Source organism: Symphalangus syndactylus, chromosome 2 (genome assembly GCF_028878055.3).
Source record: "Symphalangus syndactylus isolate Jambi chromosome 2, NHGRI_mSymSyn1-v2.1_pri, whole genome shotgun sequence".
NCBI lineage: Eukaryota > Metazoa > Chordata > Mammalia > Primates > Hylobatidae > Symphalangus > Symphalangus syndactylus.
The window spans coordinates 78883925-78901189 of record NC_072424.2 but is presented as its reverse complement, the minus strand read 5'-3'; the positions used below and the strand labels follow the sequence as shown (position 1 = coordinate 78901189).

Genomic DNA, 17265 nt, shown 5'->3' with positions numbered 1-17265 from the left:
CTCAGAAAAATCACAATTCTCAAGAATCTCACTATTCCAAACAGAAATATCATGAAAACTACTAATTTCTTAAACATTAATGAGTATTAGTAAGTGAAGACATGAGACAAATACTAAATAAAGAGGCTACAAACAAAAAGAGAATAAGTTATAACTCTCCACTAAGTTATGTGTTTCTTCCATATATTGAAAGAATTTTTAACCACCATAGAATTGGCAGACTAGATAACAAAAAATTTACCTGTATCAAAACATGTAACAGTTGTAAAATGAAGAAGGGCTTAAATGATATTCTTTGGAAGACATTATTAAATCATAAGAAGAAAATTTCAAATTAACAACTACATAATATCTATTGCTCAAAAATAATTTTAACCCCCTTCAAGCTATAGAATATCCCAAGATCATTGGAATACTAAAAGCATAATCCAGATTGTTGTGGGAATAAAAAGAAATAATACACATGAATGTACATTATAAATATGAAGCGTTCTTCACATGAAAGAAATTGTAACAATCATTGTTTTGGGAGTTGACACAAGTGACAACATATGCTGATTCAAGAGTTTTTCAGAATATACTTCACACAATCATCTAATTTTGACTCTTTCAATCTGAAAGTATTATTTTCTTCTTATGATTTGCTGAAGAGACATTTTCTTTTTATCTTCGATACTGCATCTCTTGGTAATAATCACAAGAGATGTAGCACTCATGGAGGGGAAGATTCGCTTGCTTCTTATCTAGTTCATTTAAAAGGCTTGCAACTCTCTTAGTTTGGATTTCCCTGAAAACAGAATCTGAGAGAAGAACTTGCATGCAGGAAAGTTTATTGCAGAAAGAAAATGAGACAAGAAGGATAAGTTAATAAAATGTTGAGATGGTGAGCAGTTGAGGTCACTGCTCTAGGAATCAAGGCTCAGTTCTACCAGCACTTCTATGAAACATGTGGAATTGTCCACTCAAAGAGCACTAGGCTGGAACTTTCATCTACTGACCTTACCCTCCATTAGATTAGTGGTGTAGAGTATCAAGTCCCTTATACTTCCAAGCTGTGACTGCACAGAGCCAAAGAAGCTTCTACTCATTGGAGAAGACCCTGGGGTAGAGGATGGACACATAGTGAATCTTTAAGGTAGGATGATGCTGGTATGAGGTGAGTCTGAGCTCACACAGAACTATTAGCAACAGTTGAACATTAATGCATTAGTTTTTTTATTGCTGCACAATAAATTACCACAGGCAGCAGCTTTAAAAAAACACCCATTTTTTAGCTCAGTTTCTGAAGGTCAGAAGTTCAGGTGTGGCATAGATTCTCTGCTCAGGGTCTCACTGGACTAAAATGAAGGTGTTGGCCAGGACTGTGGTTCTCATCTGGATTTTCCCTTCCAAGCTTATTGGTTATTAGCAGAATTCATCCTATAGCTGTAGGACTCAAGTTTCACTTTCAGTTCTGCTCTCAGTTCCCACTGAGACTGCCCACATTACCTTGCCAGGTGCCCTCTCCCCACCTGCACCTCCCAGGGCCCCAGGCAGTTCACAGAATGGATGTTTGCTTTCTTTTAGGCCGGTAAGGATGAATCTTGATGACTTCTTCTGCCAACAGTGGAAAAAAAACTCTGATTTTAAAGGGTTCATGCAATTCGGTCAGTGTTCCTATCTTAAGGTGAACAGATTAGGACTTTAATTGCATCTGAAAAATCTCTTCACAGCAGCAACTAGGTTAGTGTTTGATTAAATAATTGTGAGACAGAGTGTGTATACCAGGAGCCAGGAGCTTGAAAAAAATCTTAGAATTCTTTATTCTAGGAAACATCTTAGAATAAAGAAAAGAGGTTTAATTTGCTCACAGTTCCACAGGCTGTACAGGAAGCACGGCAGCATCTTCTTCTGGGGAGGCCTCAAGGAGTTTTTACTCATGGCCAAAAGCAAAGCAGGAGCAGGACTGAGAGAGAAGGAGACGCTACATACTTCTAAACAACTAGATCTTGTGAGAACTCTATCACAGGTACAGTACCAAACGGATGGTGCTAACCCATTCATGAGAAACCACCACCATGATCCAATCACCTCCCACCAGGCCCCACCTCCAACATCGCAGATTGTAATTCAACATGCAGTTTGAGTGGGGACAAAGATCCAAACCATGTCAGGCACCAAAAGCATCTGCTATAGCAATTTTTTAAAGTGAGTTTGTTTTTTGCTTAGTAGTTTTGTAGGAGAGAAGCCAAAGTTTAGCAATATGGGTGTGAGTTAAGAAGTACCCTTTTAAGATTTGTCTAAAGAATTAATTGATTATACTTTTCTGGTATTTAAGGAACAAAACAGGATAGATCTCAACACCTATCAAACTTAGATTTTCAAGTATTTCCTATGATATATTCTACATAAGGTGCTTAAATATGTATGTCTGTTAAATAAGGACTATGCCATAAAACTGTGCGGAAGAACTGTGCAACTACTAAAAAAGGTAAAATGGCAGATTCTAAAAGATTTACTTCCCATTTATCCTGTATTGTGAGCATTACTTGAATGAATTACAACAGACTCAGTTAATTTTTTCATACATAATTGTTACATTTTATCTAGCCTATTAAATCTAACATTTAAATTTAAAAACCCAGTTACCGTAAATTAAATACCTGCCAATTTTATGGATATAAGCACATGCTAATCTTCATACTGGAAGATGAGCCATGCAGATAACAAGAAACTGAGCTATATTTAGAAGCACATAACTCGAGCTGGGTATTTAAATTTTAGCTCCGCTACATCTTGTAAGAAGTTTTTTTCCATTTTGTGAAAAGTATGTTCAACAGTTCTTCCAATTGTATCATTTAACTACTGAGAAGCCTACCTGACATTACCTATTTTTATGCAGACAATCGCAGTGTTGCATTTGTGGTTACTGACACACAAAAGCAGCACTCTGGTTTTTCTGAATACACTTTCAGCTCTATATGACATCTCTGGTAATATCTGCTGTGGTTTCCTGAGAAGCTCCCTCAACTATTGATGAGCAAGAGAGAAGCAAAGGGAAATACAAATCCCAAAGGGTGCCTTCCTTACTCTCTTTGCATCTTGATCATTTTCATGCTCCTTGGCTTGAAAGGAGTGTCCTACGTGTTTGAACACTTATTGTATGCCAAACACTATCCCGAGAATTTTACTTATATGCTTTATCCTCATTTAATCTTGATAAAATTTATGAAATAGGCACTGATTATATCTTTATTTTACAGATAAGGTGACAGAAGAGATTATGTGACTTGCAAATGCCTAATAAGGTCATATAGCTAATAATAAGATAATAAAGATTCAAACCTAGGCAGCCTAACTTCATAGCCAGTGTTCTGAATCTTATGCTATATTATCATAAAGGTAGTGAGTAAATTAATTTTCTACAATTGCTACTCAAGGTCTAGAGAAATTAGTAAAATTTTCCTCAGGTCCTTAAAACCAAGATGACTGGAGGATACAGCTTCATAAAGTATTATAAAATGCTGCACATAAATGTGCTACCAAGTAAACTTTAAAATAAAGCATTTGAAGATCCCAGGGCTTCTTTTCCTCTTATACAACATTCCATTTATTCAGCCATTGATAGAACTTTTATTATCAAATGTTGATTTCCCAAATATAACTATGACTATAGAATTATTTGAAGATGTGACTATCAGAGAGTAGCTTTCTCAAGACAAGAATTTATTTCATACTCTTTTCTTCTTAGGTGTTAGTCACTTTTGAAAAATAAGGAAAAATTGTCTCATAGTCCATATAATAATACCTGATGAGTGCTTTGTGGTAATGCTATGTTGGCACCACTCAGTTAACTCACATACTCCCAAAGTCACCTTCCTGATCAGCTTCCTGAGCTATTTCTCATTGCCCTCACTTAGGTAGGATTTATGATCGGTTTTAAGGGTAATCATTTAGGAAGCAGAATGATAGAAAACTACAACCATGTGCACTTACTACTATTTCTCAAAGAAATTATCTTCTTAAAGATTGTTTCTTGGCCAGGCGCGGTGGCTCACGCTTGTAATCCCAGCACTTTGGGAGGCCGAGGCGGGCGGATCATGAGGTCAGGAGATCGAGACCATGGTGAAACCCCGTCTCTACTAAAAATAGAAAAAATTAGCCGGACGTGGTGGCGGGCGCCTGTAGTCCCAGCTACTCGGAGAGGCTGAGGCAGGAGAATGGCGTGAACCCGGGAGGCGGAGCTTGCAGTGAGCCGAGATTGCGCCACTGCACTCCAGCCTGGGACACAGAGCGAGACTCTGTCTCAAAAAAAAAAAAAAAAAAAAAAAAAGATTGTTTCTTATTTCAAGGGAATGAAGTATCCTCAGGAATTAAAAGACCACCAAATGGTCATTCACAGTTCAAGTGACATGGCTCACATACTCTAAAAGCAGAATGTTAAACAGACTTTAAATTCCCAATGTGCATTTTGTATAACACAGCAGGATATACGAGGCTAAGAACTGAACCACCGAAACACATCCTAGATAAATTTCACCAAATGAACTGCTTCCAAATGTACTCTTGTAAACAGGATAGATGAGGCTAACAACTGAACCACTAACACGTATCATAGATAAATTTCACCAAACTGCTTCCAAATGCAATCGTGTAAACTTCCAATCCACATCTTATAGAATTTCATATAATAATGAGGAACCAACAGTTAAGCTCATGCATCTCTTCTTCTTTTTAAAGGGTCCTGATATCCTGGGATTGGAACAGATATTCCACAGCTGGAGATAATCATCCATATTCCATCATACCATTTAGTTCAACACTTGCTGAGTTCTCAGAACTTCTCAAAAAGTACGAAATATTCATTTCCTGTGCAATGGATAAGTTTTACTTAGTATAGATAAATTTGGAGTTTTAGTATTAATATATAATCACCATGTAAGAATAAAACTACTGGGATTTTTTTCCAGTTTTCTGAAGAGTACATTTACATATTCAAAATAAGAATTACAAGAACAATGAAAGAAATACATCATTTTTAAAGATACTTGCAAGTTAAATAAGTTGTATGAGTGACCTACACTATCGTGAGCAAACCTTATTATGCATGTAATTTGTACAAGCCCCTGTTCTGGGTTCCACGAAGAGAAATAATGAGTATACAACAATCTTGAAAAGAGATTATAATCTACAGATAAATCATTAATACCATAGTTTCATGAAAGTTATATATAATTATCTCTTTAAGTGAAGCACAAAAGTTGTTTGACTTTTTATAATATTTTTCTTTAGACTAGCAATTATTTTAAAGTACAAGCTCCAAAATATTATACTCAAGTATTATGGTGAAATGACAAATAAACATAAATCAAAGTTTAAATCATAGGGGGATGCCAAAAATACCACAACTTCTTGTATTGCATGAGAGAGAAAGTATTTTCTGTAAAAAATAATTGATGGATTATTTTCTCATTTGTTTTATTATTTTTACATTAGGTATAATTCTGGTCATTTTATGATTTAATGCCATGTTAATCATTAATCATTACTTTATAATTTTGCTAGAAATACTTGAAAAATAAAGGAGCCATACTTCTGGTTCAAGCTCCTGTATAGAAGTCAGAATATTGCAAATATGTATGTGTACACACACACACACACACACACACACAGATGATATGATATGATATGATATAAAGCAAATGCAACAGACATATGTTCTTCACTAGGCAGATAATCCAAGAAGTGAGAGGTATAGTGTTTATGACTTTTGCCTTAGATGACAGGTTTATTGTTAAAAAGAGTATGACCCATGCATAAGTCTAATCACTTTTCCCTAAATGGAGGTAATACAGTAATATCTTTATTGATTTATTGTGAAATAATGCATATTAAGCAGTGAATATGTCTTAGTCTGTTTTGTGCTATTCTAACAGTATACATGAGACTGGGTGATTTATTAAGAAAAGAAATTTAGTGCCTCACAGTTCTGGAGGCTGGGAATTCCAAGATCAAGGGGTCACATCTGGTGAGGGTCTTCTTCCTGCATCATAACATGATAAAAGGCATGACATGTTGAGAGAGAGACAGCTGAACTTGTTTTTATAACAAATCCACTCTCTCAACAACAAACTTGCTTCTACAATAACTACATTAATCCATTCATGAGGGCAGAGCTCTCATGACCTAATCACCTCTTAAAGGTCTCATTTCTCAACACTGTTGCATTGAGAAAAAAGTTTCCAATGCATGAACTTTGGAGGACACATTCAAACCATAGTGGAATGGTAGCAATTACATTTTCAAAACAATAATTGAAATAGTACAGATATTATTCAGTCATTAACAACAACCAAAATATTAAATACTATTTCTCCATTATTTAGATAAAGATATTGAGGCTCTGAGAATCTGGATAACTCAGTCAAAGAAACCCACCCAGACCATGGTATAGGTAAGATTTCAATACAGACCTGTCTGATTTTTCATTTATACTAGACTGCCAACTGTATTCTGCAACTCTCAAAATGCCCCAAGGGAGGAATATTTATTTTTATGTTTCTTATTGTCATTTATAATCCCTGTATTAGTTTGCTAGGACTGCTGTGACAAGGTATCAAAATTTGCTGCCTTAGAATAACAAAAATTTATTGTCTCAGTTCTGGACGCTAGAAACCAGATCAAGGTGCTAGCAGGGTTGGTTCCTTCTGAGGGCTGTAAGAGGAAATCTGTTCCAGGTCTCCCTCCTAGCTTCTGGTGGTTTCCTAGCAAGCTTGGGTATTCCTTGGCTTCTGCTATGACACCAAGATCTCTGTCTCCATCTTCACATGCTGTTCTTCCTGCATGTGTGTTCTTGTCCAAGTTTCTTTTATTTTATAAGGGCTCCAGTCATATAGGATTAGAAGTCTATCCTACTCCAGTATGACCTCAACTTAATGAATTACATTTGTAAAAACCTTATTTCTGAATAAGGTCACATTCTGAGCTATCAGGGATTAGAACTACAAAATATGACTTTTGGGCTACACAATTCAACCCATAACAATTTCTGAAGGAAAAACATCTTTTCAAATAGGCAAGCCACCGTTCATCAACGTAATTTGCCCACAAAGCGGTTGCTGTGTTGATACTGGGGTGGGGAATAGGCCCCAGAGTTTCAGGCTGTCCCAGACCAATTGCTTTTCTGAGAACAGCCCACACAACAGCTCTCACGGCTTGGAGTCAGGTACCGGAGGTCTTTTAGGTTGGCATTGCACACTGGTGTCTCTACAGTTCCAGGGTTTTAGGGCCATACCTGTCCCATGGCTCCACTGGGCATTTCCCTAGTGTGTGCTTACTGAAAGGGCTCAGCCCTTCTGGCAACTGTCTCCCTGGGTCATGTGCCCGAGGCCCCTGGCAGCTCCATTTTTTGAAATCTAGGTGGAGGCAGCTGTAATGGGGTTGACTGGTGAATCGAACGATTCAGCATTTTAACTCTTTGAGGAATTGCCATACGGCTTTCCACAATAGTTGAACTAATTTACACTCCCATCAACAGTGTATAAGTGTTCCTGTTTCTCTACAACCTCACCAGCATCTGTTATTTTTTTACTTTTTAATAATAGTCATTCTGACTTGTGTGAGATAGTACCTCACTGTGGTTTTGATTTGCATTTTTCTAATGATCAGTGATATTGAGCCAAGGCATAGGGGACAGAATGCTATCAAAGAGGGGCTTTGGACACCTCTTTGATAGAGTTCTGTCCCCTATTCCTTGCATGGGACCTTTGCACTTGTTTCCAGGTGCTGCCTCAAGGTTCTACTCCCTGCATTCTGGTGCCATATTGCTCAGCTGCCCCAGGTATGCTGAAGGCTGCAGTGACCTCCCCTCTGGAAGGCACAGGTGGTAAATCTTGGCAGTGTCCACACATTGCCATCTCCACCAGAAGGCACAGCCCATGAGCTGTGGGGGCATAGGATGCAAGGTTGGTTCAACATACATAAATCAATAAATGTCATTCATCACATAAATAGAACTAAAAACAAAAACCACATGATTATCTCAATAGATGCAGAAAAGGCTTTCAATAAAATTCAACACCCATCATGTTAAAAAATTCTCAATAAACTAAGTACTTAAGGAACATACCTCAAACTAATAAAAATCATCTATGACAAACCCACAGCCAATATTATAGTGAATGGGCAAAAACTGGAAGTACACTCCTTGAAAACTGACACAAGACGAGGATGCCCTCTCTCACCACTTCTATTCAACGTAGTATTGGAAGTCTTAGCCAGAGCAATCAGACAAGAGAAAGAAATAAAGAGCATCCATATAGGAAGAGAGGAAGTCAAACTATCTCTGTTTGCAGATGACATGATTCTATATCTAGAAAACACCATAGTCTTGGCCCAAAAGCTCCTCCAGCTGATAAACAACTTCAGCAAAGTTGCAGGATACAAAATCAGTGTACAAAAATCACTAGCATTCCTATACATCATCAACAGTCAAACCAAGGACCAAATCAGAAAGGCAATCCCACTCACAATTGCCACAAAAAGAATAAAATACCTAGGAATACAGCTAACCAGGGAGGTGAAAGATCTCTACAGTAAGAATTACAAAACACTCCTCAAAGAAACCATAGAAGACACAAACAAACGAAAAACATCCTATGCTCATGAATAGAAATAATCAGTATCATTAAAATGACTGAAGAAATTTACAGATTCAATGCTATTCCTATCAAATTACCAATGACATTCTTCACAGAACTAGAAAAAAAGTATTTTAAAATTTACATGGAACAAAAAAGGACCCGAATAGCCAAGGCAATCCTAAGCAAAAAGAACAAAGCTGGGAGCATCACAGTACCCAACTTCAGACTATATACTACAAAGCTACAGTAACCAAAACAGCATGATACAAAAACAGGCACATAGACCAATGTAACAGAATAGAGAGTTCAGAAATAAGGCCACATGTCTACAACCACCTGATCTTCGACAAAGTTAACAAAAACAAGCAATGAGGAAAGGACTCCCTATACAATAAATGGTGCTGGGTTATAAGCATATGCAGAAGATTGAAGCTGGGCCCCTTCCTTCCACCATATACAAAAATCAACTAAAGATGGATTAAAGACTTAAATATAAAATCCAAAACTATAAAAACCCTGGAAGCCAACCTAGGCAATACCATCCTGGACATAGGAATGAGCAAAGAATTCATGGTAAAGACACCAAAACCAATTACCACAAAAGCAAAAATTGACAAATGGGATTTAATTAAACTTAAGAGCTTCTGCACAGCAAAAGAAACTATCAATAGAGTAAACAGACAACCTACAGAGTGGGAGAAAATATTTGCAAACTATGCACCTGACAAAAGTCCAATATCCAGCATCTCTAAGAAACTTAAACAAATTTACAAGAGAAAAGCAACTCCATTAAAAAGGTGGGTCAAAGATATGAACAGACACTTCTCAAAAGAAGGCATACAGGCAGCCAACAAGCATATGAAAAAAACCTTGAGATCACTTTTGCTTTTGTTGTCTGTGCTTTTGAAGTCTTCTCCATGAAATCTTTTCCCAGACCAATGTCCTGAAGCATTTCCCCTATGTTTTCTTCAGTAGTTTTATAATTTCAGGTCTTATATTTAAGTATTTAATTCATTTTGAGTGATTTTTATATATGGTGAGAGATAAAAATCTAGTTTTATTTTTTTGCATAAGGATATCCAGTTTTCCCAGCACCATATATTGAAGAGACTGTCCCTTTCCCAGTGAATGCTGTCAGTACCTTTCTCAAAACATTCATTTGGCTGTCAGTATAGCCAACTAATTTTAGATTTATTTCTGCATTCTCTATTCTGTTCCATTGGTCTATGTGTCTGTTTTTATGCCAATACCATGCTGTTTTGGTTATTATAGCTTTGTAAGATATTTTGAAGTTTGGTGGTGTGATGCCTTCAGCTCTTTTTGTTCAAGATTTCTTTGGCTATTTGAGGTCTTTCATGATTCCATACAAATTTCAGAATTTTGTTTCCTATTTATGTTAAGAATATCATTGGCATTTTGATAGGGACTGCATTGAATCAGTCTTTTGAGTAATATGGTCATTTTAACAATATTAATTATTTTAATTCATAAACATAGGATGTCTTTACATTTGTGTCCTATTCAATATCTTTCATCATGTTTCATAGTTTTCTTTGTAGAGATCTCTTATCTCCTTGATTAAATTTATTCCTAGATATTTGTTGTTGTTAGCTATTATAAATAGAACTACTTTCTTGATTTCTTTTTCTGCTAGTTTGTTGCTTTGAATTTTTATCACTAAAGATTATTCACTGACATTTCTACCCCAGGAATTACTTGTCATTACCAAGGTGAGATATTCCTGCCTCAGGATGTTTATCTGTGTTTATCCTGGTTTTTAGAGCAGCATCACTGACTGACTTGGGCCATTCAGTTGACCTATGCCTCACCCAGTCTATCCTTGAAGATGATGGGATATTTTTCCTACAAATGGCCAAAACTATCTTTTGAGGCACCGCCAAACTTACTCAATTTATTTTTAGTTTCTGAAATTCATGACATCATAGCAACCAAGAGCATATATTACATCTGTGTTGAACTTCTCTTGATCTGAAGTGGAGAGTATGTCTAGTCCTAAAATTTCATGTTTTTAAGTTTATGAATATACCTTCTTATTCAGAAATAAAAAATTAAAAAATCCAATATCACAGCATTTATAAAAATACTAAAAAGTATATTAGATATATAAAAAATATGTGGAGGTCCGTAAGTTCCTTAGTAATTAGTTGCAATTCTCATGGAGTGATAAAAGAAAGTTTAAGTGTTCATCTTTAGGGTCTGACAGGATCAAATTCAAGTTCTGTTTCTGCCACCCCCTATTTCTGTGACCTTGAGCAAGTTAATTAACCTCAAAAACCTCGTGTGTAAAATGGAAAATTAAAAAGCACCTACACAAAATGTTGTATTTGTGTAAAACAGTGCTTCTGAAACTTGCCAGTGATCAAAATCACCTGAAAAACATTAAAAGCACAGATTTCAAGACCTTTCCTCCAGAGATCCAGGTACACAGCTCAAAATGAATGTTTTTAATAAGTTTCCCAAATAATCAGGATCATCACGCAAGTTTAGGAACTATTGCTATACTGCATAGTTCATATTCCATTCAGTAAATGTTAGTGTTATTTACATTTTTTTACATTTGTCAAAATTTATTTTCCTAGAGATCCTTGGAAAGGAGGCTGGCTAGATGTTTACCAAGCCAGTTTCCCTTTCCTAGTCACACTAGTAAACTACAATTCCCAGGACTTGCTCTAGGTGATCCTATGAGATTAACCATGTCAGCAGAAATAGTATCTCTTATTTCTCTTCATCTCCCTCCCTCCAGTTTGATGGTGGTATATAATCTAATGTGAACTTGAAAACTAAGTTAAAAATGTCAAGACAGGCTGGCCACGGTGGGTCATGCCTGTAATCCCAGCACTTTGGGAGGCTGAGGCAGGTGGATTACTTGAGGTCAGGAGTTCAAGGCCAGCCTGACCAGCATGGTGAAAGCCCATATCTATTAAAAATAATAAAAAATTAGCCCAGCATGGAGTCCCAGCTGCTTGGGAGGTTGAGGCAGGAGAATCACTTGAACCCGGGAGGCAGAACCTGCAGTGAGCGGAGATCAAGCCACTGCACTCCAGCCTGAGCAACAGGGAGACTCCATCTCAAAAAAAAAAAAAGTCAAAATAGCAGTCTGTAAATTACATAAGATCCTAAGTGATTTTATTGCACCAAACCTCCCACTAATCCATATGGGACTGCAACATGAGAGAGGAATAATACTTTATTGTGTTAAGCCACTGACTTTTGAAGTTGTTTCAGCAATCAGCATTACATATCTTAACACATCCACATTACATCATCTAGGATTGCTGAAACTGCTTTTATTTCCTTCATTCAAACTTCCTATCTGCAGTTCAGCTTGCATACCCACTGCCTGACATTAATCTTAAAACTGCATTTCCATCACCTCACCTGCCTATACAGACGTATATTAGTGGCTTCTTTTATTTTTCTCATCAGGTCAGAATTCCTCACCTTGGTTTTTAAAACCCTAAGCTCATGCCCACTATCCAAACTTTACTTCCAAAGTGTGAAAAATATAGCTTAAGTATAAAGAAATAGGGAGCTATAAAGAAGATTATTTTTTCTTCCTGGAATTCTTATTTCACGTGGAGTCAGAAGCACATAACATAGCATATAATTTTTCTGGGTTTTAAAAATATATATAAAATAGCTCTATCTCCTCCCCTGGGGTAAGATGCTGTTTAGTGTGGTGCCTTACACTTTTTTTTACCCAGTCCTATCTCTGGCACCATACTATATATACAGCAAGAGTGCAATAAAACCTTGGTGTTTGATTATGGAGCCTGATTTTACACCTCCTTTCTCATGTGGAAAGTGTTTATTTCTTAAGTGCGTTCCCTTACACAAACTGCCAAGATAATGGCAGGTGAGAGCAACTAGACAAAGTGTTCTATTTCATAATAAGCAATGGAATGACTAACAGCTGCATGATGTTTCCTAGATTGCATAAACATGTTGAGAGCCACTATGCACGAGACACATTTCAGCTCCACGTGTTCTGATAAACATGTTGAGAGCCACTATGCACGAGACACATTTCAGCTCCACGTGTTCTGATAAACATGTTGAGAGCCACTATGCATGAGACACATTTCAGCTCCATGTGTTCTGATAAGTAGTTTTTGTTCCCAGTTACTTGGAAGTTTACATAAAAATATAGAAACCACCTAAATCATTAGATTTTTAATTGGATAATATTAGAGGAGAAAAGAACCATAAAAATTATGTAGTCCATCTCCTTCATTTTATAGGTAGGGAAAATGCCATGTTGGAAACAAGACTTGACCAAGAACCAAGTGTCTGAAGTTCTGGTTTCAATTCGACATGTATGGTTTGAGCAAGCCACTCAGTTTTTCTGGGTCTCAATTAGTCACGTATAAATTAAGAGAACAGAATGAACAATTTAAATTTAAGAATGAACATATAAATTTAAGGCCCCTTCCAGCTCTAGAATTCTAGTTCTATATGTTTATTGAGTACTTTTTACTCAAAATTTTAAAAAAGCATTAATTTATAAACCCACATAAATAACTATGATCACTTATTTAAAAACTCTGAAAAATTCTTGGGATATACTGAGTTAATACAAGTACTATAATATTCTACTTAGCAAAAATATGGCAACGCTAAATTAATGAACCTTTAGTTTAGATCAATATCAATGAATTAAAACAAAACTAAAATTATGGGCTTTTTAAAAATTCTGTTTTTAATAGATTTTGCCTGTGTTGCTTTTTAAAAATCTATTTTTGAGCATATAATGAGTGAATTTTCCCCAGTACTTAGGTTATGACATGGACATAAATTAGGCATATAAAGAAAATGAACTTTTATAAGTCACCACATTACTACTAATGCACAGTAATAAATTACTAAATGGTACCCATAAGGTTTGAGGAAAAAAGTACAGTTTTCATAGTGACTTATTCGAATAATGTTGTCTACAAATCAGATTTGTTCTTATTCACTCCAAACTGTATATAATTCAGATGTCAGCATGAAATCTCTGCCCTTTAAACTCTAAGTAAAATTGTCGCCAAAGTCCCACCTCTATTCCGCAGCATGTGCAAGCTGAAAGCCTTCCTCAGGTTGCCAGTGAACTAATGGAGGCCTCCTCTGCATTCTTAGAGGTGGAGTCTCTGTTTTGCTTCTTAGCAAAACAAATGTAATTTCAACAGCCACTTCTTGCATTTCCACAGAAGCAACATCTGCATTATTAAGAATAGAACACCTTACTGAAGGTCAGGATCATGAGAAGGAGTCACCTAACAATTTTAAGATCCTTTCTAGACATTCCTTTCCTCCAAGGGCCCTTCCACTCTCTGTGCTCACACATATCTCTTGGCATCTCCCCTATGTTGCATACTTCCCTTGTCTTTCTTAATATTCCAATGCGACAAAAGCAAAAAAAAAAAAAAAGCCTTTCCTTGCCTCATAGAAAGCAACTCAATCTTCTTTTCTAAAACTTTCTTCAATGCTCAGAGTCTTGGGCTCTCACCTGTATTTCTAAAGCCTGTTAAGATATTTTTCCTAATTAATCTCCTTGTAAGTCTGGATTCTTTTTGTTGAAAGTTACTGGAACCACGAAAACTACCTTAAGCTATGAAGGGGAAATTTTTGGCACCTGTAACTGGGAAGTGTGGAGTGGCCCCTAGAACAGGCACGTGACATCAAGACACTCTCACTGACTCTGCTTCTCTCTGAATGTTGACTCTGTTCTCTCAGACCTGTTCATGTTGTGAGGGATATGGTGACCGGCAGCTCAGGGTCATATCATTAGAGCTCACAATTCAAGTGAAAAAAGAGATCCACATAATATCCATTATTGCCATTTTTCAGAAGCAGGATGGATCCTTACTCAAAGTTTGAATCAGATGTCAAAACTGATGACACCACACATGTGCCACGAAGGCATTAAAAGGCATAAAACTTCACTATAATGAAGTTTTCTAGGAAAGCAGGATAGACTTTCCAAGCTGGGTTTAGAAAAGAAAAGGCAATCGACCTAAGGCTTGTATTGTGGTTAGGAGGTGGGGGTCTGGGTGAGGATTCCCAAGCGTGGGCAGGGGCTTATGTGGCTTGAATCATCCACCATCACCAAAGGAGAGAATACTGGCTTTTTCATGATCAGCTTTCCCAGAAGCAGAAGGGAAGACAGAGGAGTGAGGCTTAAAAGTGGTTACAGACAAACCTAAAACATGCAGTCAAACTCTTTATCACAATACCTCAACTTGAGTCACACATCCAACTGTTGGAATCACCACTGCATCCAGGAGGACATAGCCCTATGACAGATCTTATGCTCACGTGATCACATCGTGACTATTGGGCCAAGATGCTGAAACCGGCAGTCCCACCAGATCGAATATAATGGGTTGTGGGAAAGAAGTGGTTCTCAAAGAAAAGAGATATGCTCTTGTTAGAAGAAGCTGACACAGTATGCTGAGAAGAAAAAAATACAACAAAATAAAACATTAATACAATATTTCAATGAAAATATTATGAAGCCACCTCATAAGATTTTTTAAAGTGTCCACTTATTTGTTTGTAATTGGTAACACAAGTTACCAAATCTGCAGAATTGCACAATACAAAAAGCACAGGAGTCTGGATTCAAAATATACTAGATAAGAACGTAGGCTGTTTCACCAGCTGTGGGGACTTGGGCAAAAGTAAAAGTAAAAGAAGAAGATAAAAGGGGAAAATGAAGACTTTCCAAGAGTGCTTACTAAGTGCCAATCATCATGCTAAGTGCTTCAGATGAGTTATCCATTTAATCTCCCATTAGAACCTTATGATTTTGAGGCTGTTATAACCTCCACTTTATTCATATAATGATAGAAAACCAGCAAGAGAACTCTAAGTTTGTTAAACTTTAAAGGCTAAATCTTATAGACTGTTTCAATGAGTATTCATCATACTCTTAGTGATCATTGGCATGCCACTAATTTGTTTTGCTTAGCAACCTTATATTTTGTTCCAAAATTCATCATCCATGATTCAGAAACTAGGATGTTTCTTTATTCAGCATCATCTATTCTCAAGCTATAAGATGCTGTTGTCTGTCATGGTAACTTTATATCTTAATTTGGGGAAATCAATAACAGCAATAGGGCAGTATTCCTATCAGTAACAGAAATCAGGAATGAAAATGTATTGTGTGAAACAAATAACAGAAGGGCCTCTGAAAGACATACACACAAACCGTAAAATACCAGGGGAAGTTCTGAAATGTGCCACCATAAGTTATTGCTATCACAAGGTGTAAAATCAGTAATGACAACAGCAATGATTCAAGTTAATTGAATTCTGAACTCCCTTATTCTTTTTTTTTTTTTTTTTTTTTTTTTTTTTTGAGACGGAGTCTCGCTCTGTTGCCCAGGCTGGAGTGCAGTGGCGCAATCTCGGCTCACTGCAAGCTCCGCCTCCCGGGTTCACGCCATTCTCCTGCCTCAGCCTCTCCGAGTAGCTGGGACTACAGGCGCCCGCCACCACGCCCAGCTAATTTTTTTGTATTTTTAGTAGAGACGGGGTTTCACCGTGGTCTCGATCTCCTGACCTCATGATCCGCCCGCCTCGGCCTCCCAAAGTGCTGGGATTACAAGCGTGAGCCACCGCGCCCGGCTTGAACTCCCTTATTCTTATCTTCACACCCAAATTGGTGCCCAGGCCTCTGTTTCTGACTAAAATAATCTATATAAAGCCTTTCACTCTCTCCTTCCATATTTTGCATACTGTGTAAGAAATAAAATTAAATTTCTCTTTCTGTAAGCAGTTCACAAAATGGTTATGTACTACATCCTTTTCTCATTTTTTCTGCAAAAGTATCCTCAGTTTGAAATGGTCTTTTTTTTATGCTATGTGCCACACATTGTTCTAAGCTCTGGAATACAAGAGAGACAGTTCATTACTTTGCAGAGTTCATATTATAGAAGATAAATGCAGACAATAAAAATAAACAAATGAAAGATTGTTTCATATGGTGATAATTGCTTTGAATTATATGATGATGACTGAAAAGAGGCTAGCAATTTTAGATTGGGCATAAGGAAATATCTTTCTATGAATGAATATCAATTAGACAGTCAGTATTCTGCTCTGGTAATAAGTGATCCCAAAATCTCAGTAAGGCTGTCTGCTCCATGTCAGACACCCTCCAGGGTAATTGATGTTTGTACAGTGACTGAGCAGCACAGGACAGTGGGGTCTGTACCTTCCTGCAGCTGTACCATCTGAAACCCACATCCTTACTTGATATGGCAGTTGAAGAAAGACTGAAAAATAGCATAGTCAATGACTTTTCACTGTCACTCACCCTCAAAGCCCATTGGCCAGAACCAGTCACACAGGCCTGCCTCATGCCAACCATTCACTGATGTTCTTCCCTCAAGATGTATACTCTTTAACTGGGTACACAAGGACTATCTTGATGTGTGCAGTACCCTGTTCATGTCCCCACTTCTTTCCCTGTTAAAGAAAGGGTGGGGTGGGGCTGTATTCAGATCTTCACATATTTCTCCTACTCCTTGAAAAGCTCTTCTTGCCACCATTCACTGCCCTCACTTTCTCTGGAAATAATTTTTACTTGTGTTTTGTAACTTGAGATACTAGAGATACTAGTCATCTCTAGGGA

General features: G+C 37.1%; 1 protein-coding gene across 1 annotated transcript in view; it reads right to left on the bottom strand.

Moving 5' to 3' along the window:
- Positions 1–5980: 5980 nt before the first annotated feature.
- The window catches only part of LOC134733784 (uncharacterized), a 140508-nt gene continuing 129223 nt past the window's right edge, over positions 5981–17265 (bottom strand). Inside the window, exon 6 of the mRNA XM_063624470.1 lies at positions 5981–6022. Coding sequence (XP_063480540.1) covers positions 5999–6022 — 24 coding nt within the window. The 3' untranslated portion in view covers positions 5981–5998. The remainder of the gene's footprint in view (positions 6023–17265) is intronic.